This window comes from Neurospora hispaniola (genome assembly GCF_033458365.1).
Source record: "Neurospora hispaniola strain FGSC 10403 chromosome Unknown B0T23scaffold_3, whole genome shotgun sequence".
Taxonomy (NCBI): domain Eukaryota; kingdom Fungi; phylum Ascomycota; class Sordariomycetes; order Sordariales; family Sordariaceae; genus Neurospora; species Neurospora hispaniola.
Genome location: NW_026944408.1, coordinates 3278895 through 3301161, shown reverse-complemented (window position 1 = coordinate 3301161; position 22267 = coordinate 3278895). Strand labels below are relative to the sequence as shown.

The following is a 22267-nucleotide window of genomic DNA, read 5'->3' as shown; positions in this document are numbered from 1 at the left end:
CTTGAAAATCCCATAGGTCTCCATGAAAGCTCATCTATCCCTCCATGTCTCACAAGCCAAACACATCAACGATGCCGCTGTTGTCGGCTCCGACGCCTACGACGCTACTGCAGGTCGCCTTCGTTGACCTCCTCCGTTGACATCTTGATATCTCCCAGTTCATCAAACTGTTCAGAGTTAACTGAGGAGTTCTCCCACTCTGTATTGATCAAAAACATAATGTTAGGCGAGAGTGTCGCTCGATGCGATACTGGAGGAGTCGTCAAGCAACATACCGGACCCATCTTCTTCCACCTCGTCTACCTTCAACGCGTGCAATCGTTGGCCGATATCTGCGCTATTGTGTCAGTAATATGCTGCTATCCGTCTTTGGAAAAAACGCAACTTACTATGAACAAGCCTTCTGAACACTCTGGCTTCTGCATCCTCTTCAGGGCCCGGAGGAGGGAAGTACTTGCCGCACAGATCAATCACTCGTTCCAAGCTCATAACAAGTTGCGCGGACACTTCAACGCCCGTGTCTACGAAATTGTCCCTTAGGTACTGCAAGCAACGAATTCCTAATCGCTTCGCGCTCGTCTTCATGCACTCCGCTTTCCTTTTGTCCTGCTCGCTATCACCAAATGAGGGCGATGGTCCGTACTGGAAAAGCTTCTCGTAAATGAAACGCTCAGTGTCTGAACTCGTTCTCGTGTCATAGTAGCCCAACAAACCAGGAGCCCAATCGGGCAGGATGCTGATCACTTGAAGAGCAACAGTTTCATCATCCTGGCTCTCTCGTTTGGAATCGAACAGTGCCCGGTGAAATTCCAAGAACGCTCCGCCATCTGCAGTCTCCACGACACGGCATTGGTTGCAAATATGCTCTATGAGCTTTTCCACCAATAGCCTAGTAGGCGCATGACGGCAAAATATCAGTGACGCATGCAGGAATGGATATATGAGCTGACTTGTATTCTGGCTGCTAATGTTGGCGACAAGAGCGTGGAAAATACCCTCTTCGAGCCATCGGCTTTGCTTGACCAAGTTGATGATTATCCGGTGAGTCGCCTCGACGTTCTGGTAGATGCTGATGAGTTTTTCGGCAAAAATGTTGGCTTGAGTCTTATCCCACATCGTTTCCAGGAGGTTGGCTTCCACTTGCGTGTACAGGAAAGGCTGTTCGAGCCATGGATCATTCTGGAACCTTTGATCAGGACGGCCCACGGTAATCCTGACTTGGTTTTCGTCTTCAACTTGCATAGACGCCAGCAAGATATCCAGCAAACCAATGAGCGATCCGTAGTCGGGCAATCGATTTTTAGCCCGGCGCGAAAGATGCAACGCAAGCTTTTGGTACTGTTGACCGATGCGCAAATTAGTATCAGCCATAATGAGCCTCAGAAGAATCTCCAGGAATGGCCTTTTCAAGTACTTCGCCATCTCATGGCGTCCCAACTTGACGAACGCCATCATCAAACCAAACACTTCAGGCCACGACCTCGTGCTCGTGTGGATGTATGCGAAAAGGGTCTCAAAAAGAACCATGACGTGTTCCATGGCCGAATCCGGGGGGTCGACGTCATTCGCATCGGGAGATGGCAAACCGTACCGCGAAGGTAGTTGCTCCTTAATAACATTGATCGCCGTAATCAGAATCTCGAGTGTCTTCTGGCGGACATCGGCATCCGGATTTCTCTGCAAAAGCATCCGTAGTGGCTCATACGGCCCCGAAGAACACCGAAAGATCGTTATGCTGGAGTGCGGACAATCTCGCGAAAGTTGCAGAATCTCCTCTGTAAGCAAACGGAAGTCTTCCAACTCTTTTAGTTTCGAAGCGACCTGGTCTAGGTGGCCGAGCCCCATCGTCATGGCTTCGCTCTCGATCGCATGATCTGGAGTGCATCGATGTCCGTTAAGTTGCTTCATCATCTCCAGGGCGCGGCACACATGCCGTGTGTGGTACGGGTCAAACAAGCAGTGTCTTCTCAGCAACGTCATGTTGTCCTCCCTGATCCAGGGTTTCAGGTAAGGCAACATGTCTACCTGGAGCGGGCTGGCTTGCCCAAGTTCGCCAAGCTTTTGTTGCTTCTTTGCAAGAGATGACGACCGTTCATAAAACAGCATGTAGGCGCTATAGGACTTCTCAAAGTGCATGCCGTTGTGGTCGGAGTTTGACCTGTAATCCGTGCCGCCGAAACAGGCGTGTTCCAGTTGACTAGGATCAAAGCTTGAAACAGAGTCATCATTGTATTCAACCCACACCGGATGTTCGCTTCTTGATGGCCGTTCACGGATGTAGGAATAGTAGTGGCCTGACTCGGCCGTTCCAGAGTGTACCAGGACCCCGACAAGCTCAAAGATATCCTCTTGCTGGTCCTCGTCCGGATTCTTCAAGTGCTCCATAGTATAGGGGCGCATATCAATTGTGTCAGGAAAGGAGAAGAAGTCGTTGATCTTGCTCCTCTGCAGCGTACGCAGATTGAAATCGAAACGTTTCAGATGGAAGATAAGGTTGTCGGGGATATCCTTCAGGCAAGCCCTCTTGACAGCATCAACGTGGCGGTTGCATTCCGAACACTTGTACTTGTTCTCGCCCTCCATAATTTCCCCATCCACGTATGCTTGCAAGCTTTCCTGCAAAGTCGTCTTCCCTTTGATGTCACACTGTATGGCAGAGAAAGGTTCCAGCCGTTCAGATACATGGCTGCATTCCTTGGAGGCAACCTGTTGGACTAGCTGTCCGCCGTAAAAGGAGCGGAACCGGCGTCTCTCTGCAGCGTTGGGAAACTGCCCTTCCCATCGGTCAAAAAGAAGGTTGTAAAACTCGTCGACATCCATCTGGTTCGTGACGTCGATCACCGTATCCTCGTACGTTCTGATACTCCCAAGGCAGTCATCTGGGTTGGCGAAGCGACGGATGCTGTTCTGCATAAACGCAAACAGCCTCTGCATCTCAAGGAGTAGCTTCTGAGACCCCGCAACCATGTTCCGTATCGGGCTTTGCAAAATGTACTCACGGAAGTCCGTGTTCATGTAGAGCTGGGTCAACAAAGAGTTGAAGTAACATGTGTTGGATAGATTTTTCAGTCCCACGTAGCCGGCTGACGATCTGAGAACCTTCTCTCGCTCATACGGTAGAGGAACTTCGTACAAGTACGGATGGTATTCTGGGTCAGGACGCGGTGGAGTCAAGGCCTTCAAGTCCTCGATGAGCCATGAAAACTGTGTTGGGTCTTCGCCGACGAGGACCAGAACGATACTCCAAAGCTTGTCCCTTGTGGAATCGGTAATGATGGGCCTGGAACTCTCTGCCTCTTTCGTTCCCATAGGCGGATAGAGATGCTGCCAGTAGAGTTTGCGGGCGACACCGGCCAATGTGTCTCCAAGATACTGATGTCCACTGACAATCGCCCAGATCAGATCGATCAAGCCGCTAACGGCAACGTCCACTTTGGAGGGTTGTGTAGGGTCCTCGAAGGTCTGATACTCGAGGAGCAATCCGATCCATTCCTGGGAGAGTTTTTGAACGTCAACTAAAGATGACTTGGATTTCACCAGAGTCATCAACATGCTTTGGCACAATTCGAAAAACTCTGATGGGTTACCGGGGCTACTCATGGCCGACCGCACAAAGCCCGAGATGACAGGCCATAGATATGCGCGGAAGGGATTGTCATCATCAGACAACGTCTCAGAGTCAGCAATGCATGACTCTGGATCCTGGGAAACCCTTCCTAGTTCTGTGGGGGTATCAATATTGAATTTGCCTAGCAACAATTGATTTGTACTCTGCCTAACGCTTGCGCGTTGGTCATGAAGTAACAGATTCTCGAGCAGCTTCGGGATGCTGTCATGTTCGAAACACGCTTTCATGAATTCTGGACTCATTGAGCAGGCTTCCAAGATGCTGTGGATGCAGACCGGTATGCGATGAACGGTGCGTTCAGCTGCGCTGTTGTGGCAAGCGACTAGAATGCTGACCAAGCGATCCAGTAAGGTCCCGTCGACTAGCTCGGTAGCCGAGTGCGGAAGGAGAGGATCTACAAGTGTTAAGTATTAACGTACGTGTCACAATGTGTATCAAAGGGTTGAGACGCTTACCTTGAAGTATCAGGACAAAGCATTCTACCAAGGGGAAGATCCAGTCAAGCTGCATTTCATGACTAGGCCAGTTTCGGGTTAAATCCTGGTCTGATATCGCACCAACCACGATGCGTAAACCTCTGAGCAGGGCTTTGCTGTGTGAGTTGGCCGAGTCTCCGTTACCCGTGATACTCTCATAGCGGTGATTGGGAACGCCATCTTTTCGAGGTATGAGATATTCGCGTAGTGCATATACAGAATACTTCGACTTGAACGGCTGATCGGTGGGGAAGATATCCTGGTGGGTTGTTGAAGGGTCATCAATGAGCTTCAGGATGTTCTCATCGGCCGGCAGTTGGCTAAGGAGATCGTAAATCTGCATCGTGTCAGTTAAAGAGCCACTGTACAGATTATTATGGGGGTAGCATGCCTCTTCAGAAATCTTCTCCATTGTCAAGCACTCATACAACTCAGCAAAATGACGTAAAATAACAACCTCAACAGGTGAGGCTCCGGAGCGTATATTCTCGCCTGGTGATGTCGCATAGTCGTCTGCTTCGCGTTTCACGAGGATCAAGCCGTCGTGAATTCGCAGTTCTTCCAGTGACTTGCACATCAACTCTTCTCGAGGTAGGAGTACACTACCTCGGTAATACATCCGGTAGTTTTCAAACCCCGTGGCCTCACGCAGGCTTCCAAACAGTGATCTCGCCGTGTTGAGCTTGCCAATACTAAGCGGAAGTATGTCGGTCTGGGATTCGCCATCAAATGACTGGTACTTGAGCTCAGCTGAGTCTCCCTCAATCTGCTTCGGTGGATCCAAGCTAAGTGCGCGGAGATCAGGTGCGGAAAATTTGGGATTGTCCTTATACTCCAAATGGAAGGCTCTGAGGACGGCAAGCGGGCGAATGCAAAGGCGTTCTTGTTCGCATACCTGCTGTTCTAGGTGCATCGTGTCGTTCATTTTGGACTCCCTGCTGGGGACATCAAGGCAAAGACTCCTCAATTTCTTGGCCGCCGAGATCAACTGATCAAGACAACGTTCGGCCAACGCCAAGTGTAGTTGGCGAGCGATGGGGAGGGGAACTGGGCCCTTGGACGAATTTCCCATATAAACCTCGCCTACAAGGAGGTCAATGGCTGGCTTTTCGATGCTACCCTCCGGTACCGAAAGGATAATGCGCCAAAGTTGCTCTATCCCAAAACGACCGATGCTCTCTGTGTCTTCAACGAGGAGACGCGGAGAATGAATGACCGGCAGGATGCCAGTGCGGATGAAGTCAATTGTGCCGAAGGTAAAGAATTTCGGATCAAGCGATGGCAGAAAGTCGGTGAAGCATGTTGACGCAAACTTGGCTTTGGAATTTTCCTGCAGCAATTTCCATCCCGCGGTCCTGTCTTCCTCGCATGCCGCCTCTGGACCAACAAGCAAATTCCAAAGTTTCTGGCTAATGTCCGGGGGAATTTCGGGAGACCCATCGCTCAGGACCCAGGACAGAAGATCTCTTCGAGGTGCATTAGCATAGCCACTAATGACCGGAGGAAACCCAGCAGCCCGCGCGGTTGGAATCGAGCCTTCAAACTCCTCAACGAGAATTCTGACCAGGTCATGTTGCTTAGCTAGCAGCTTGAGTTCTCTACCCGCGGACGAACGCGTCATTCTGGACAAAATCCATAAGCTTCCCAATGCAAATGGGGTTCTCTCAGAAATATTTCGCAAGCACTCTGTGTAAGTTTGCATACGAATCTCCTCAGTTGGACCCTCCCTCAATAACTCCGAGAACTTCTGGATCGCGAAGTGGTGGATTTCAGGGTAAGCAATCTGAGACTGTGACCCAAAGACTGAAGAGTCTCGTACGAGGCGAACGCATAATGAATATGGGATCGGATAGTTGCCTATTCTCTCCAGCTTGTCAGCCAGCTGCTGCAGCACTTGAGCGCAAAAGTCTCTCATGGTCGAGGTGAAAGAGTCCAGAGGCATCGCCTCCAACCTTGTACAGAAGTACAAGAGATCTTTTGGATTGAAAAGCTGTACAATCTTGTTGATCATGTTGACGAGGGCGCTGGATATTCGCGGGTCCTGGGTTGACTGGATAGTCTGGAACATGAGATTGGTGTGATCAGCGGTATAGGTCCGCGTGACAGCCAGGAAGCCAACGATGTTACTGGACTCTAGCGTAATCTCTGGATGGCATTTGGGTCCCAAGATGTAGGATACGAGGCCAGATTCCATGAGATATTGGGCAATGTGCTGCAGAAAGGCAAGACTGGAGTCGTCTGGGTGATTGTTGTACTTCTTGTAGAAGGTAATCAAGTCGGAGCACATTCCCATCGCGGATCGTATGCGAAGCTGCATCTGGCCGGACATGATCAGAGTGCAAAACATTCGAAACTTCCAGAGATACGCAACAGCATCAGGGAGAAAGCGCGAGCTGAATGGTATCGAGCCTTGGAGTTGATGTTGTATCAGAGGCTTGGGAATGGTACCGTCGGCCGCGAGACAATGATGGTAGATCAATGTCAGTGACGAGAGGTGGCGTAATGTGGGTTCCCAAAGAAGATGCTTGTGGTCATCACCAGTGATGATGGCCTCCAGCTTCGGTGAGAGAGCTTTGTAGACGAGATAACCTGAGGAAACAATGCTCGTGGTAGGGTCGTAGCTCATGTAGGCTGTGTTCTCTGGCATGGTGGAAACTTTTCGTATGATAGCCCAGTAGAGAAAGCTCACGCACGCCAATTCGTTGATCAATCTGGGGTTTTGCGGCAACAACTCGGACACGAGTTGAGTGAAACGTCCAAGGTGGAAGGCTGTACTGGCAGAGTTGCCGCCATAATTGAGGAAGGCATCCGAAATAGTTGAAGCTTCAATGGCGTAGCTCCACCCTTCCTCGTCTAGTTGTTGGTAAAACCCTTCGTAATTGATGAGTGCAGTAAGGACGTGCATGTAATTGATTGAAACGAGTTGCACCTGCCCCCGTTCTTCCACAGTCGCGCATTCCTTGAGGCGGTGAACATCGAGTTCGACGAAGAACGCAGTGAGCCTCGCAAATTGCTGATAAAGGGCAAATGGCTCACGTTTGATGGCCTTGATGCTCGAGTACAAGTGCCGCCGGTCGTGCCATGCTGAAGCTAATGTAGGAAGCGAATGCCAAAGGGCACTGTATCGCGTGTACCAGCCGGTGGCTGTAGAAACTGGGACATTTCTGATATGATCAAGAAACTCCCCAATCCACAGAGCGACATTTCGGCCAACTGCCTCATCTGTATTAATATTAGCAACCAAAATCTCAGTGGTGTGAGAGAACCGTTCAAGAATAATTACCTAGAAGAGGTGCTAGTTTCTCAACTGTATCGCGATAAGTCTCGTGGTCGTCGTGGAATGGGAAGTCGGGCAACATGTCCGTGACAGGCTCTTCCACGACAAGCTTCGCATCCACAGTAAAGGCCTCTTCAGTCTCCTTTTCCATTCCAACCTCAATCACAGGGCTACTGGCATCTGAGATTGGGGAGGGAAGAGCATCCTGGATGGCATCATCCCGGGTCATGTCGACCTCGGGCGCCTCCACGCTTGCTTGTATGTTATCGACCGACGGCAATGGTTCTCCGGAAGTCTGCACAGAGACCGAGGTAGGCGAAGAGGGAATGGTATCGAGAGGGCGAGAAGGGGTCCGCACGTTTATGGTGACTCGATTCGGACGTGATACGGAGGAAGGCTCGGGCTGTGTAGCTTTTGGCTCCGGAGTGGCAGAACGAGGAGCATTTGGCGGAGTAGGCGGCTCTGTCCCACTGCTGGTATCCATAGTATCGGGATCTGTCCTGGCTTCAGGTACCGTGTTGGCAGATGAGATGCCGGGAGAATCGTACGAGTGCCTCACGGACGAGGGCGAATCGACGGATCGGCTTCGAGATGGGCCGCTGCGAGAAGTACGCCTGCGCTTGGGTGAGGGCAGATCGGTATCCATGTAAGGATTTGAACCCTTTGTTGAGCTAGGCTCAGATGAGATGGCACGTTCTAGGGACTCATCGGCTGCCGGATCTTGGTCTTGAGCCATCTGTATTATGCAGAGGGGAGCTGCGGGTAGTGATGGTCGGCTCCGATTGCTGGGCTCCGGTCGAGGAACCTCGGCGGTGGCTTGCAAGTATCCTAGTCTTTAGCATGTATGGATGAACTTGAAGTCTCCTTGCTTGGAGATGGGAATGCAACGGGCCAGAGAAGCACGGATGGCTGCCGGAGCGGGCAGCACGAAGCTGAAGAGTGCAGCAACTTCAGGAAGGACGGCCTGGGGCTAGGGAACGCCGGCTGGGAAGTCAGTGAAGATGGATGACGGGTAGAAGTGGAAGTCGATAGCGGACTGCGGTGGAAATTGGCGTAAGGCTGCCTGTCAATGATGTTAAAACACCAATGTGCTTTCACTGCAAGAAGCTTTTTTTCGAGGCGGGGCGTGTGATGAAATGAAGAGGCTATGCAAAGCAAAGTATGTTACTTTGTTGTGTGTTGCCGAACCACTGGACGGGTGGTGGGCAAAGCGGGTGAGGGAGAGAGAGAGGACGGCCAGATTGGAAGACGCGACTCTTTGTTCAAGTTGTAGTACGTGCCGTGGCGCTTGTTGTGGTGCAAAGAAAGCCGAGGGGAAATGCCTGAATTCCGTCAGTTGCAAGCACGCTTCAGTTCCGTGCCCTGATTGCGCGTGGTTCGTTGATGTGACTAAACAGATGGCGGGTCAGTGTCTGTCGGGATCGATGTGGATAGATCTCGATAGATGAATCGATGTCAGATCCAAATTGAGAGGTCGAGTCGAGGTAGTTGTGGTAGGTGGGGGAGAAATGGAAGGCAGGTGGAAGCTGTGCTCGAGTGGAAGAAAAAGGTACTGGCGGGGGAGGGGAGCCAGGGGGTGTGGATAAACAGCATCGGGAGGGGTTCATTGATAATGACGGGAGCTACCTTGCAGGTGGGGGAGGCGGCTCCGGTGCTGCTACATACAGTGGAGGAGTGAATGGTAGGCACAGCCCGAGCCGGTGGGACTGCTTGTTCCACCCAAGTGCCCGACTTTGCACTTTGGGCTGAAAGTGCGGGTAGAGGTAGTGTACCTCTAGCAGGGAGGCAGGCAAGGTACCTGGGCTTAGGTACCCTAGGCAGGACTAGAGGTAAGATAGCCGGTTGCTTCGGTTGCCAAACAGGGGGTCTTTTGCAGGTGCAACCATGTGAATGTGTACTAGCTTCCATCCAATCACCAGTCAATGTCAAAGCAACCTCAAAGGCAAACTACAGGCCAGCTGGGCTGCTGTGCTTTTGCACTTGTCGCCCGATATTCATCAGGGGGATGCCCACACTCTTGATGTAGGTTGTCGGCCTATTGTGGGCAGCCTCGGAGAATCAAGATTGGCTGGGATTGTGATGGAGGGAGGCTTCAAGTTGTTGTTGACCACGCGCAACCTCAATCGAGGTTGAAGCGACAAGTGAAAACGGGACCCAAAGCAAGGATCGAACAAAGAAGGATACGTACCGGAAGGCGGTGATTTGGTGATGCCCGCCGTGAGTTCTGTGCGTAAGTTCCACGAGACTTCCTCGTCGACGGTGGTGGTGCCGACTTTGAAGCGTGTCACACACAAGACGGAAGAGGCGCGAGGTGGAGCAACAACTAAGTGAAGGGCGGACAAGTCGTTGACATCAACCAAAACTACCACTACAAGGAAGTAAGTGGGTGAAGAAGAGGTCGCGTTTGACGTCGTCTGGTAATACCTCGAGGTAGTAGCAGATATGACCGAGGTGTCAAGGTAGCAAGTGGAAAGTAGGTACACACCACGGGCAAGGATTAAGTCGCAATGAGCATCTAGTGTAGAGGCCAAGCGCAGTGCGGGTGTCTATGGACGGATGGAAAGATCGATACACTACCGTAGAGGTAGGCACCAATCTCGAGAGGGAAGAAGCGAGCTGTCAAAGTGGGAAGTCGGGATTTAGGAAAGAGTGTGCCAGGTGGTTCTGGCGGAGGCGCGTTTAGGCAGGCTTGGCAGGTGCCGGGGTACACCCGCCGTGACTCCACCTTGGTGGGGTATCTTTGAGCAAAATGGCGGGGTCCATATCATTACGCAGTATTTTCAGGGCGTCTTCTGAGTGACCGGACGCCCAGACATCGTTCTTCAAGGTAGGTAGGGTAGCTAGAAGTGTCTGAAGACAACAACTTGAACTAAAGTGAAGTCGGTACCTCCCGTCCCTCATCATCAACTTTCACTTTGTCACTTTGTTAGACCGGCTAGAACAAAAACATGTAGGGATACGTATGCAGCTAGTTAGCAACAGCAGCATTGGTAAGAACCAAATGTTTTCATGAGGCTTTATTGCTTCTACCTCTACGCAACTACAGTCGTGACCCCTGAAACTGCATGTAATTCAGACCTGAAAATCCTATGCACTAAATGGCATATATGCAGTATCTGGACGCGGGGTTAGGCCAAAATAGCTAATTCAGACCTGGAAATCCTATGCACTAACTAGCATATATGCAGTATGTGGAGGATGCAGTTTCAGGGGTCACGACTGTACGCCCTACGATGCACACGAGGCCGTAAGAGGCTGTAAAGTGCTGAATGACGTTGATACCTACGTAGACAATCACCCAGGGAGTGGAAATAGCCCTCACCTAGATACCCGTTGCCTACCTCTAATTGCTCTGCTTCAAATGACATTCGATTCCCTTCGCGCGCGTCAGGTCGATGTGCCCGAAGCCGCAGCAAGCTGTGCCGCTACACAGGTCTCCATGAAAAGTGATCCATGGGCCTTGGTTTCGAACGCATTTCCAAACTGACGATATATTGTTTCTCAACAAATTTTTCCAACATTGAGCCGAGTTGTTCAGGTTATGAGAGTCCAAGCTGCAGGGTTGAGGTGGTTGACAATTAATCATGGGTGTGTTTCTTGAAGGCCGCCAGATGCATCTCGCAAACCTTGAACCCTGTGTTTTCCGCAGACCTGGCTTCTGGGTAACTCGAGTCTTTGCGGTACGGAAAAAGATCTGAAGATATCTCTACTGTGCAGTTAGTTTCCCCATTGCCTTAACCTATAATCTTGAAGCCCTGACCTGCCATGCTTTGCACCGTACGCCTTTCTGGTTGATGTTGGTATCCCTCCGTAATCAGAACCAAGTGACAGGACGTCACCCAGGCCCCAAGAAAACATGTGCCCTGTCCCTGGCTCATGAACCGCCGCGGACATGCTCCCACGGTGCCCAGGAAGAGTGGTGGTGGTAGTGGTGGAGACGAATGGATCGTGGATCTTAGACACACATGTATGTACGATTCATGCCCCTGTCTCAGCTAAAGTACCTACCTTGAGCTTCCGCGCCAAAGCCGAGCGGCTCATCAGACTTGCACCCGCGCTATCTGCCAGACAGACACCGCACATTTGTGAGAAACAGGTGGCGTAGTGCAGAAGATGTACCGTAGCATACTTACTTGACCACCCGACCCAAATGTGTCCACTTTGGATGATCACGGTGCGGAACTCTAAAAACCGACGGGACCTGCGGGACGACGGGACGGGACAGCGCCGACTAACTTTCCACCAGCCCTACGGATAACGTCAGGTTACCCACTTGGCGGTAATCTTACATATTTACAAATTACGCGCGCTTACCGTTACGTTTCTCTAGCACGATTCGGTACATACCGAAAAATACGACAAAAAGATTTCACTGATTACTACTGAAGCAACATAGCACTCACTACCAGGCTCGATATCTGCTTTCACAACACATCTTCTTGGTTACCTCTATCGAAGGCGCCTTCGTTTTCAAAACTATAAGTCACAGTTTCCTTGCCTTCGCCCAAATCCCCAATCGCACAGCTAGGTAGTTTGCCTTGCCTGCGAGACCACAATGGACCGAAAAAAAATTGTCCACCGTTTGGACACTCCCTTTTCCGCTGTGCAATGGTAGGTTCCTATCTCATACGCACATTCACTGAATTTCACGTATGAAAATTTGCTTACTCGTATGTTTTGCCTAGGCCACAAATCAGCCAAGAGGATCAGGACGCCATCCTTGAACTCCTTTGTCAGTAAGTCAACCAGAGCTTCGCCTAATGCTCCTCTGTCTACCAAGGCACTGCAGCGATGATCATTTTCTAACAATCACGATTCAGTCTCCTGTCTCCTTTAGGCCAATACCGAAAAGCCTTCGTAACCCCATCCAAGGGGAAGCGGAAGCGGAAGCTGGTCGAACAACAAGGAGATGCCCAAACTTCTTTGGTGCCTCCCGCGCCAGCAATAGCTGCCTATGTTGATGTGGGTCTTTCCACTATTTCACGAAACTTGCAAGATCTGTCAGCTGTCGCTGTCGGTGAGAAGGCGGAGGAAGCCAAAGGTGGCGAGCATGACAGGAAAGTGTCAAGTGGCAGCAAGAAGGCTCCATACAGCGTCATTTTTGTGGCGCGCTCAGGCCAGTCCTCAGCGTTCAATTGCCATTTCCCCCAAATGGTCGCAGTGGCCTCCAAGTCTCAGTCACCGGAGCAGAAGATGAGGCTGGTTGGATTTTCCAAATCCTGCGAGGAAAGGCTAGCAACAGCTCTCGGTATTCCGAGAGTGTCGAGCATTGCTTTGAGAGCAGATGCACCGCAAGGGAATGGCCTTGTAGACTTTGTGAGGAAACATGTGGCTCCCATTGAGATAGCCTGGCTTCAGGAGGCTGATTCAGGAAAGTTCTTGGAGACGAACATTGAGGCGGTTCCAACAAAAATTGGAAGCAAGAAGACGAAGAGCTCCTAGTGGTGGGAGGCAAGACAAATAACCAGAAGTCTGTTGAAGTCCGACCGGCATGGCTTTCGGGAGACATTTCTCTGGATATGTTGCTGGTTCGGCTCACTCTTACTGTGCTCTGCCTGGATTTCGCGGTAGAAATCCGCATACCGCTTAGACGACTCGAGAACGGTCAGGCAGCTTCGATACACCAGGCTCACCAATAAAATATGGAGTGTTTGCTCATTTGAGGCTCGAGAGAGTTGAGAGTGAATCACCAGAGCGGATGGAAAATGAGCCAGGCCTCCAGTCCTTGGCCGATACTCTGCCCACGAAAGACCATAAATGCCCACCCAACCGCTAGTTTCAAGGCCTAATTCTTTTTTCCCCTTCTGCTTTGAAAACGATATCTTTTGAAGCCTGTGTCATATGTCATGTATCTATCGATACAGCTTGTATGATGTTTGCTTACAGCCTGTTTCGAGACACACCTGAAAAAGATATAAGGGCCCCCCGATGACGAGCCGACCTTGGGTTCTAGGAAGGAACACCCTTCTGATAATGGGAGGCACAATCACTCTCTCGTACGCGCCTTCCCGTCTGTGACGCTGAGCAGGAACACGCGAACCCTAAGACGGCACACCAAAACTTGAAACACCCGCTGATAACGTTCACCTCTCGAGTTTCTTCTACTCGTCAACATCTTCCATTACACATCTGATATTTCCCCTAGAAGGTCATCACCACCAGCAGCAATTCAAAACTTCTCTTCCTCATTCCGGGTAGCTTGCTACAATACTGCTAATAATATCCCCATCACCCCGCTCACCTCGATAACAACTATCGCTTTGTGGACACTCTCTCACCACACGTCGCGTCATAACCAAGTAGCAACCATGACTCCGGACCAGGAGCTAGCGGAGCAACTGGCAGAAGCGCGCGCCTTTCAAGCAGAAGCTACGAAAGGTGGCAACCGTCAGAAGAGTCGCCGCTCAGCCCGCAACAGAGGCAGAGGCGGTCGCGATCATGGAGATTCTCCCTCCACCTCTCCTATCACCCATTCTTCTCGTGGAGGTCGAAGTGGGAGAAGCCGCGGAGGCTCTCTTCTCCAGCCCGCGGCCTTCGAGCAAGAACAGAGCGAGAGTCATCTCCCTGCCACGCCCTCTCACACTCCTCAGACCACCAAACCTCGCCCATTTGCCACTCCGATTGTGGCACCCCCTTCCGCCAACAGCGGATTAACTCCGTCTGCAACCCCATCCGGTATCGGTGGCTCTTTTTTTGCCCCGCAAGGTATGTCATCAATTAAACTTTTAGACCTATTATGTATATCCCTAAGCATTCGTTATAGCCGCCCCTAAAGCCACCGCTTCCAAAGTTCAAGCTCGTGCGACAAGGGGAAGACGTTTTGGGGTGAGCAGATTTGCATCTCGAGAGGAACAGGATGCCGTGTTTGCATTCTTCAATGACGATACCCCAGCCCCAGTTGGCGAGGTTAGGTATTACCAGGAAGAATACGAGAAGGGAACAAGTGAGGTACCGAAGCCGAACTCATTCAGCTTGCAAGAGAATTACCCACAGCAGCCCAAAGAGACCTCAAGTGCGGCTACTAGTCACCTTCAGGACGAGCCCAGCACTGTCAACCTAGAGGCCAAGAACGAGACCAACCCCAAGGCGAAAGCGAAGGCCCAAATCAAGGCTAGTGATGAAGTCAACGTTGAGGTCTCGGACAAAGTGGCTCTAGTCGACTCCCAGAATGTCAATGTCCAAGAGCTCGAGCATGCTGCGCTCCTTCGTGAGCGTGAAGAGCAGGAGCGAAAGCAGCAGCTCCTTCGCGAGATCGAAGAGGGAGAGGCGACTCTCGCAGAAATGACGAAGCTGATTGCCATGATGAAGGCCAAAGCCGCAAAGCTTCATGTCAATTCTGCTAGCGGGGATCTTATAGGAGTCTTACAGCAAGTCACCAATACCGGTCCCAGCGCGAATAGTCCTCATCAAGGCGCTTCTGCGGCAGTAATCATCACGCCGTCCACAGCAAAACACAGGGACGCTTTCAACAGCCAGACCTCAGTCCCGCGGAATACTGGAGGTAAGTAAACCCAATCTTTTTGAGGGTCTAATGTATTGCCGTACTAACGCGGACCAACTGTTCACAGGTGCCGTGCCTAACACTACGTCCAACTCTATGGGTGACTTGATGAACCTCGATTCTGAGCGAGTCACCATGCGATACGTTCCGCATCCCACCCAGATTGAACCCTTAGGTTTCAACGGCGGTCATTCCTCTTTCCAGAATGGTTTCCAGGAGGCTGAAGATGAGGAGGAGCTTTAGGATCCACTTTGATCCGGTTCCCTCACTGAAATGTGTTGGCTTGTTTCAAGTATTGTGCATATTTGCGAGATCGCCCTCCTTAACGACAACGACGTTTCTGTTCACATCAACTTCGAGAAATGAACATATCCCGCAACCAGTTACTCTGCCATCGGAAATACCACACCAAACAAAGCGAGGATTTTAACTACACATACAAACCCGTCCAGTCTTTCTTTTGTGGAGTTACTGCATATTGCGCATCCGGTATCTGGCGGCATCTCAAGACTCATGAAGCTCTCATACCAGTTCACTTATCAATCTCACGAGCATGGGAAGGAAAACATCATGTGAACAACAAGCAAGCTGAGATCCCACCTTTGAGCTCGAACATGCAGTCCCCTTGAGCTGTGGGAAGGCTCAAGAGGATCATAGGAGTACGCGCGCGAGGTGCTCCCGCTCGGGGGCAAGACGATGGCTTCACAGGGATGATCGAGGCGGACGACGGACGCGGCAGCAATGATATCGACAATGATCATAGCAATTGCCACCAGAAGGACATCAAGACGGGCACGACAGGATCAATTGGCAGTGCCGAGCACCTTCCCACGCTGGCGTTTGCTAAAGAGAAACCATCGCTGTTAGATTGTGTTTGATTAGCATATGGATTCATAGCGTATGAGCGCCCAAAGGAAAGAGAGCGGAGGAAGCATGACGATGTCAAGAAAACATCCAGAACCTAGGGGGAGGATGAAATCTTGGCAGATGGAAAAGGATTTTCATGTCATCTTGCTTGTTTCGCAACTTAGCAGCTCCCAGTTACGATCATATTACCCTTTGTTGGTAGCAGATCTTGAAGTATGGGACGCGACAGTGGCTCTGGAACTGTTTATCCGTGTTTGGTAATTGTAGCGAGAATAGTTAAACCCAAGAGAACATGCAAACTAAGAAGAAAAAAACTAGAAACAGAAATTGACGAGCGGTTTCTTATGTATTGTGCGGGCGCCAATACTTCCTAATGTACGCAACAACGCTCTAGGAATAGACAATGCTGTTTCATCCGGAATATCAGATCACTCACAGACGGAGATTATCATGACCGCTGATCATCACCAAATGAGAAGCCACGAATTTTCCTTTTCAAGACGCTCTAGAGCGTGCCGAGAGCGTGGTTGAAGGAAGATAATCTCCCAATATCCACCTCCAATCAAAATCCCACTCCGATGTAAACAAACCTCTTAGGTTCTATGAAGGTACCTCTAGTCATTAATCCTCATTAGCAGCCTTCCACTCCCCAATACTCACTACCCCATCACTCGAAATTTCAACATGCACTCCGCCGCCACCACCACCACCACCACCACCACCACCACCACCATCATCATCACTCCCCTCAGTTACATGACCCTGACCACCACCACCAATTTGTTCAACAACCAACCACAATCCTCCATACACCCTGATCACATCCGGATCCAAATCCACCTCTCTCGTTCTTAAACCTAGACTAGCATCCGCAAACTCCCCCTTGGCGCTGTATCCATCCCCTTCAGTGGTACCCTGCCCGCCATGTATATGTCCAGCTCCAATTCCTCCGATCCCTCCGAGCCTCTCCGAAAGACTGAGATTACTTAGACTAGCCGCCAACTCGCCCCCGCCTCCCGAAGCCGTGCTGGCTAATACTCGTTTTCGTCCTTCGATAGTACCTAGTTCAAGGGCTACTCTCACCATGGCCGTCTTTTGCGTAGTAGATCCCGTCTTGACGGATCGCGCTAATACGCTGGCACGGGTGAGTCTGGCGACGTCGACGCGGGCGCGAACTCTTCCCTCGCCTTGGCGGAAGGTGGCAGGCGAGGGAGCGGGCGTGCGTAAACGCCCTGCTGCGTCCGATAGGATCGGCTCGATAGTGAATGGGCAAGCGGCGCTGACGCGGAGGGAGTACCGGCCTGTTTGCCCGGGCTCGTAGGTGGAGAGGACTATGGTGTAGGTACCCGGGTCGATGAGGGAGGAGGTGTGTCCGTGGTTGTTGGATGCCACGGAGGCGTTGGAGGTGTTGGAAGAAGGCAGCGTAGAAGCAAACGTGCACCCCCTTTGATACTCGGCGCTCGAACAAATGAGATCCCGCCCCACGACGGCCGTGACGCGTTGTCCGCCGTTGGAGTAGAGGACCGCAATGTGCACAGGGAGGTTGTCAGCCCTCTCGGTGCTGAGGACCAGAGACAAGGGAGAAGGGCGGGTGAGCGTGAGGGCGTATTGCGGGTTGGTGACGTAGGATGGGTAGACCGTTGAGCCGCCGGCTGTGCGGCGGGTCCAGGCCCCCGTGATGGTTTCGTTATAGGGAAGCGGGTCGGAGGCCGGGGAGATGGTTAAGGGCGAGTTAGAGAAGAAGGAGAGGGTGAAGGAGTAGGAAGGGAGCGGGAGGTCGGATTGAGCAATAACGAGGGTTTGGGCAACGCCGGGCGTGGGAGAGTAGCGGAGGAGCGTGTTGGGGCTGTCGACGTAGGGACCTTGGTGCAGGGCGTGGTGGGAGCCTTCGGAGAGGGGGATGCGCGTACCGGGCGGGTGGGAGGCAAAGAGGGAGAGGGACATGTAGCCAAGGGATTTTAGGGGCTGGTGGAAGTCGTGTTCTTGCTTGCGTTCGCGGAGGATGTCGAGTTCGGAGTCTTGCCAGTGCCGGTTGAGGAGGACCCAGACTGGGCTACCGGTGTGGGAGAGAATGCTGTATTGTGGGTTTTGGGTGAAGACCAGCTCTTCGGCTTTTGGAGGGATTGTCCATGTAAAGTGGTGGTCTTGACGGAACCGGAAGAGGGAAGGACTCCAGTTGACGTAGAGTGAGTCGAAGTGTTGGAGGACATCCTCAAAGGTCATCCAGAAGGTGTTGGACATGCTCTCTTCTGAGGATCCGCTCCTGTCGGTGCTCGAGGTGGCAGTTGATCCTACACCCGTCCATACCAAGCTGTCCCGCCATGGGTTCTTCACTAGAAAGAGTCGGTTGTTTCCGTCGTTCCGAAGGTCAAGTACTGCGTAGTCGTGCTCTCTAACCAGGCCAAGGGTTCGCTCTTCCTCACGGGAGAGTTTGCCGGTACCGAGTGTCACTAGCGCGTTGCCTTGTTCGTACGCTGTCTTGATACGGCTCCATGTCTCATTCAGCTCGATGTCATCGCTGTCAATTTCACTTAGCATCTTAACGGCTATGGACGCAACGAAAGGGAGTGTTTCTCACGTTTGAAGAAATATTTGCTCTGGAATCCAACCGGTAAGAGCGTGTAAGTCCGTGCCAGAGTTGCTGCCAGGAAAGTCATAGCCGCCTCGAATCTTCAAGTAGGCTTTCTCGATCAATGCCGGCCAGATCAGATATGGATTGCGTCGGTCCACTACATAAAGCGTGCGCTCGGAGGAAGAGGTCGGAAGACGGTCGTCTATGAGCACCTTGCGCCAACAGCCATTGAAGTACATGCGGAAGATGTACTTGCCATTTTGTGATACGGCTGGTCGCTTGACGTCGTCGTCATAAGGATACATGAGAGAGGAAAGCAACTGGTCTGTGTTAGTGAGACTGCATATGTGTCACAGAAAGGCGGTCCTGTGTTCTTACCGAGCCTGTCCTTGGGCCGAATTGCCGGACAGCAGCACACAAGCTTGCTACGACCGAGCAATCGGTTGCCAAATCCTGACCGAGATCAATGCTTTCCGTCGCAGTCATGAAGACGTCTGCCTCCCGTTCCGGCACATCCATGAAAATCTCATGTGGCCTCTTCCAGCCGGCAAATATGTCTTGCTGCTCAGGGGAGAGAGTAAAGGGTGAATGGTCCCTGTGGAACAGTGAGACAAGGCCATTTCATATCCCATAATTTGTCATAACATACGTATAGCACCCATCGGCTGCCTTTGAGGCGGCAAACTCATCCGAAGCTGGTGTCTTCTCCCACGGTGGAAAGATATTGCCATGCAACTTGGACGATTTTAGGAGAAGAGTTTTCTCGGCAATGGTCAGCGTCCGCGTCGATTCGGGCACTGGCGAGCGGGCAGAAGTAGCGGCGGATTTTGCATTGGCTTTGAGTCGTTCGCCAAGGGCTATGAGGTCGCTACATTTTCGCTGTAGGCGGTTGCGGTCTTTGGGGTTGGCGGCTTTTTCGGCTGCGCGCATGTAAATCTCGGCGGCCGCAATGGCATGTTTGAGTGCTTCTTGGCCATGGGATTCGGCGAGACGACGCTCGTGTTCCTTGCCAAAGTTAGATGTAAAGCTCATGTAGAGACATGATCTAGAGGGTGTTGGGCATTACCAGAGCTCTAGCCTCCATCGTGACACTTGTGGAAGGATAATGGTGTAAGACTTGTATGCATAATTTGGGATGCCCAGTCCTCGAGTCCTCTCCTGGGACCGCAGTTGGGCGGACTATTGCGGAATATGGGTTCGAAGTATATATAAAGGCAATGTTAAGGACGAATGCCGACTGGGATCCAGATGACAGCAAATGTGGAGGGATAGATGACACGGATCAAATGAGTAGCGTAGACTAGTCAGACTAGTGTTCTAATTCTCTTCGAATCAAGGACAGGATCAAAGACGACGAATAAAGAGGCTCGATTGCTCAATAACGTACTATATTTTGCGAAAAGGAACGGGACCCCAGACAACGACCTCGTGTATTGAGCTTCCACTTGCTGAAACTGGGGACGCCGCCTTGATGTGATTCTTGGCTGCAGCGAATGTCCATCCGTCTTTGGCATCGACTCCAGCACACCGGATGTTGAGCTCTTGGCCGTGGAAGCCGAACATGTAAACGGCCCGTTCTTCTGTGCACTTGGATTCCCAAATGGGGCACCGACGGGTCGTCCTGCAGGAGGTATCCCCGGCCCTGAGGTTTGCGGAACCCGAGCCAGCTCAGGGCGGTGCAACATTCCGCGGTGGTGCCAACAGTGTCGGTGGAGATTCCGGCAAAGTCGATTCCTCGTCTCGGATAATCCGACTGTGCTTGATTCCAAACTGCCTTTCAGTGTGGGGCCAAACCGATAGGAAACTGACAGCCCAGCTCTAGCCAAAGACCCCGAGCTTGGCATTGACTTTGCGCGCCAGCAACCGTCACCGAGTCTCATCATCTACAACGACAAAAAGTGTTCAAACCCACCTACAGTATTTCGAAGCGCTCAATTCCGTCACATTCACAAGCGGGGTGCCTCTAAACGGCTACTCCTGAGTCTCCACGACTAACCCTAACCTTAACTACTGATCTGGGTTGCTGGACGCGAGTTAGGCCTTGACTCCACACAGGCCGTTTGGAATCGCGCACAAGTCGGAGCTTTCACGTCGGAGTGAATGCCGTTGTGCTGCAGGACGGACGGCGTGGCGGGTGAGACAGGGGAAGCCCTACCGGCCTATCTGGGAAACGAGATCCCTACCTTTTCTATCACTGGAACCTTGGCGTGCAGAGGTTGGCCATATCAAGTTAGAGACGGGGTTGGTCGAAGTGGAAGTGACCAAGTCGGGGGCTGGGAGGGTGATGAAAAAGAGTTGACACTTGCTTGGGTCTTTCTTGGATGACAAAAGCAGATATGGCGGACGAGTCAGTTTGAAACCCCCCCAAGGTCATTTCGAAGAGTTTGGAACTGGGAAGTGGAATGGAAAAAGCCCAATATCTCAACCTACTACAGCTATTGTTTCTCAACTTTACAATTCCCCTTTTCCGAGAAGTATCAAGGTAATGCACTGAAGTCAACGCAGTCAACAGCACCGACGGTACCCCGCATCGGCCGATAAGGTACAAACTGACATCAAAAACCGGACAGCGATGCAAGAGCCCCGCCACGGGCAGTGACGGGATGAGGGGATCTGCTGTTCCTGCGCCCTGGACCTGGAGCCTCCCGTCGCATCATGCCATGAGGCCATGGTGGGGCATTGCGGCCTTTAGTTCTAGTGCCTTTAGCGGCCTCGGCATGCGTTCCTGGGCCAACAAAGTTCTCTTCAACCTGATCGCCGGGTGCTCCTTCAATTGCCCGGTTGGCGGTGCCGAGAGAGCCTCCACTGTGACAGGCATATGTTTTCAGCTGGGACGTGGGGGGCTTCGGGTTTCCTGATCGCCGACCTAGGGATCGGGCCACCGCCAAGGGAAGCCAGAGATGCAACTGCATCACGAAAGGATACAGATAGGTACAGGACCATAGCTTGGATGACGAAACGGTGAGAACGGTGAACAACACAACTTGATCGTTGGTTGGTCTTATGCCTAGGTGTCTTGGGAGCTTGGCTACTCAGCCACCCGGGGACGCCGTTGTGTGTCAAAAGACTTGGTTGAAGATCACGACGGATACAAGCACCATAGTAATGCTATTTTCACAGCCGTGTGCCAATGGCTATATCAAGAATCATGTTGCTGGTTGCGGCATGATCGTCATTCGGATGTCTTGCAGCAAAACGTTAACCAATAACCATCCTATGCGCAAGTCCTTCTTTATCAGCACCTCCGGGCTCGCCGAACACGATCCTCGGATGTGTTGCCAGAGAGCGGGCGGGAAGAACCGCTTGAACGATGTGTCATGGCAGCGGAGAACGGTCTCGCAGGATTATAACCAGTCTTCGCTTCCAACTCTCCAAGCCATGGCCACAACACCTCTAACAACTTAGAGTCTAGTTGAGGAACAAAAGCCGACAAACCTGACGCCCCATCAAATGCATCTTTGGTCTTTCATTGATTCAACTCCTTGTATCATCTTTGAAGAACAACGCCCACCGAAATCCCTGGTTTGAGTTTATGTTCCAAAACTTCTTCCTCAGCTGACAACTCGTTTCAGCACTTGTGGGGATCCCCTTAGATCGGAGTCAAAGGATGGTTTGCCCATCAAGCCTCCTGTCGGAATTTGATGACAACTTTCGACCAGATTTTGCCAGACTTATGTAGTGCTTGGCGAAAAGCAGTTCCTCCCTCAAAAGCATGTCGAGTATAAAAGCTTGGAGGCTGGTTGTCGCTGGTTGACTGGATTATCGTGCTATGTACGAGGTCACAGATGGAGACGGTCGCAATGATGCCTCGGTACTGCATCATCGAGTTTGGCTTTGCTCTGGAGAACTGAGTTGCTTAATCCGAAGAGCCCGGAGAGAGCGAAATGGAATTCGGTCGCTGACGTCGCATATAAATTCCCATTGGCCCCCTTACATGGTGGAATAT

General features: G+C 51.6%; 5 protein-coding genes across 5 annotated transcripts; 3 read left to right on the top strand and 2 right to left on the bottom strand.

Annotated features, from left to right (window-relative positions):
- Window positions 1–123: 123 nt before the first annotated feature.
- B0T23DRAFT_121185 (uncharacterized protein) lies at window positions 124–8317 on the bottom strand. The gene is made up of 5 exons (XM_062832042.1): window positions 7388–8317; window positions 4496–7326; window positions 4084–4441; window positions 390–4022; window positions 124–332 (listed from the first exon to the last, which is right to left on the bottom strand). Exons 1-5 carry the CDS (start codon window positions 8115–8117, stop codon window positions 223–225), a joined length of 7662 nt encoding a protein of 2553 aa, XP_062694357.1. The 5' UTR covers window positions 8118–8317; the 3' UTR covers window positions 124–222.
- A 3423-nt stretch (window positions 8318–11740) lies between these two features.
- On the top strand, window positions 11741–13051 carry B0T23DRAFT_121165 (uncharacterized protein). The gene is made up of 3 exons (XM_062832041.1): window positions 11741–11992; window positions 12067–12117; window positions 12202–13051. Exons 1-3 carry the CDS (start codon window positions 11937–11939, stop codon window positions 12821–12823), a joined length of 729 nt encoding a protein of 242 aa, XP_062694356.1. The 5' UTR covers window positions 11741–11936; the 3' UTR covers window positions 12824–13051.
- Window positions 13052–13689: 638 nt separating this feature from the next.
- B0T23DRAFT_394992 (uncharacterized protein) lies at window positions 13690–15125 on the top strand (the record flags this gene model as incomplete). Its single annotated transcript, XM_062838160.1, has 3 exons — window positions 13690–14086; window positions 14145–14882; window positions 14950–15125. 3 exons carry the CDS (start codon window positions 13690–13692, stop codon window positions 15123–15125), a joined length of 1311 nt encoding a protein of 436 aa, XP_062694355.1.
- A 1245-nt stretch (window positions 15126–16370) lies between these two features.
- Window positions 16371–19353, bottom strand: B0T23DRAFT_427869 (uncharacterized protein; the record flags this gene model as incomplete). Its single annotated transcript, XM_062840100.1, has 4 exons — window positions 16371–18267; window positions 18328–18641; window positions 18700–18916; window positions 18971–19353. The coding sequence occupies 4 exons, from the start codon at window positions 19351–19353 to the stop codon at window positions 16371–16373; spliced, it is 2811 nt and encodes a 936-aa protein (XP_062694354.1).
- A 1879-nt stretch (window positions 19354–21232) lies between these two features.
- Window positions 21233–21908, top strand: B0T23DRAFT_121136 (uncharacterized protein). Its single transcript, XM_062832040.1, has one exon. It carries the CDS (start codon window positions 21325–21327, stop codon window positions 21724–21726), a length of 402 nt encoding a protein of 133 aa, XP_062694353.1. The 5' UTR covers window positions 21233–21324; the 3' UTR covers window positions 21727–21908.
- The last annotated feature ends 359 nt before the right edge of the window (window positions 21909–22267 follow it).

Bases quoted from the DNA above. Each gene is read 5' to 3' on its own strand.
- B0T23DRAFT_121185 (XM_062832042.1), bottom strand. From the start codon at position 8,117: ATGGCTCAAGACCAAGATCCGGCAGCCGATGAGTCCCTAGAACGTGCC. The intron at 7,327-7,387 runs GTAATTATTCTT...ATATTAATACAG, and splicing joins GAAACTAGCACCTCTTCTAG to ATGAGGCAGTTGGCCGAAAT. The intron at 333-389 runs GTAAGTTGCGTT...ACAATAGCGCAG, and splicing joins GTTCAGAAGGCTTGTTCATA to ATATCGGCCAACGATTGCAC.
- B0T23DRAFT_121165 (XM_062832041.1), top strand. From the start codon at position 11,937: ATGGACCGAAAAAAAATTGTCCACCGTTTGGACACTCCCTTTTCCGCT. The intron at 11,993-12,066 runs GTAGGTTCCTAT...TGTTTTGCCTAG, and splicing joins CCCTTTTCCGCTGTGCAATG to GCCACAAATCAGCCAAGAGG. The intron at 12,118-12,201 runs GTAAGTCAACCA...ATCACGATTCAG, and splicing joins ATCCTTGAACTCCTTTGTCA to TCTCCTGTCTCCTTTAGGCC.
- B0T23DRAFT_121136 (XM_062832040.1), top strand. From the start codon at position 21,325: ATGCCTAGGTGTCTTGGGAGCTTGGCTACTCAGCCACCCGGGGACGCC.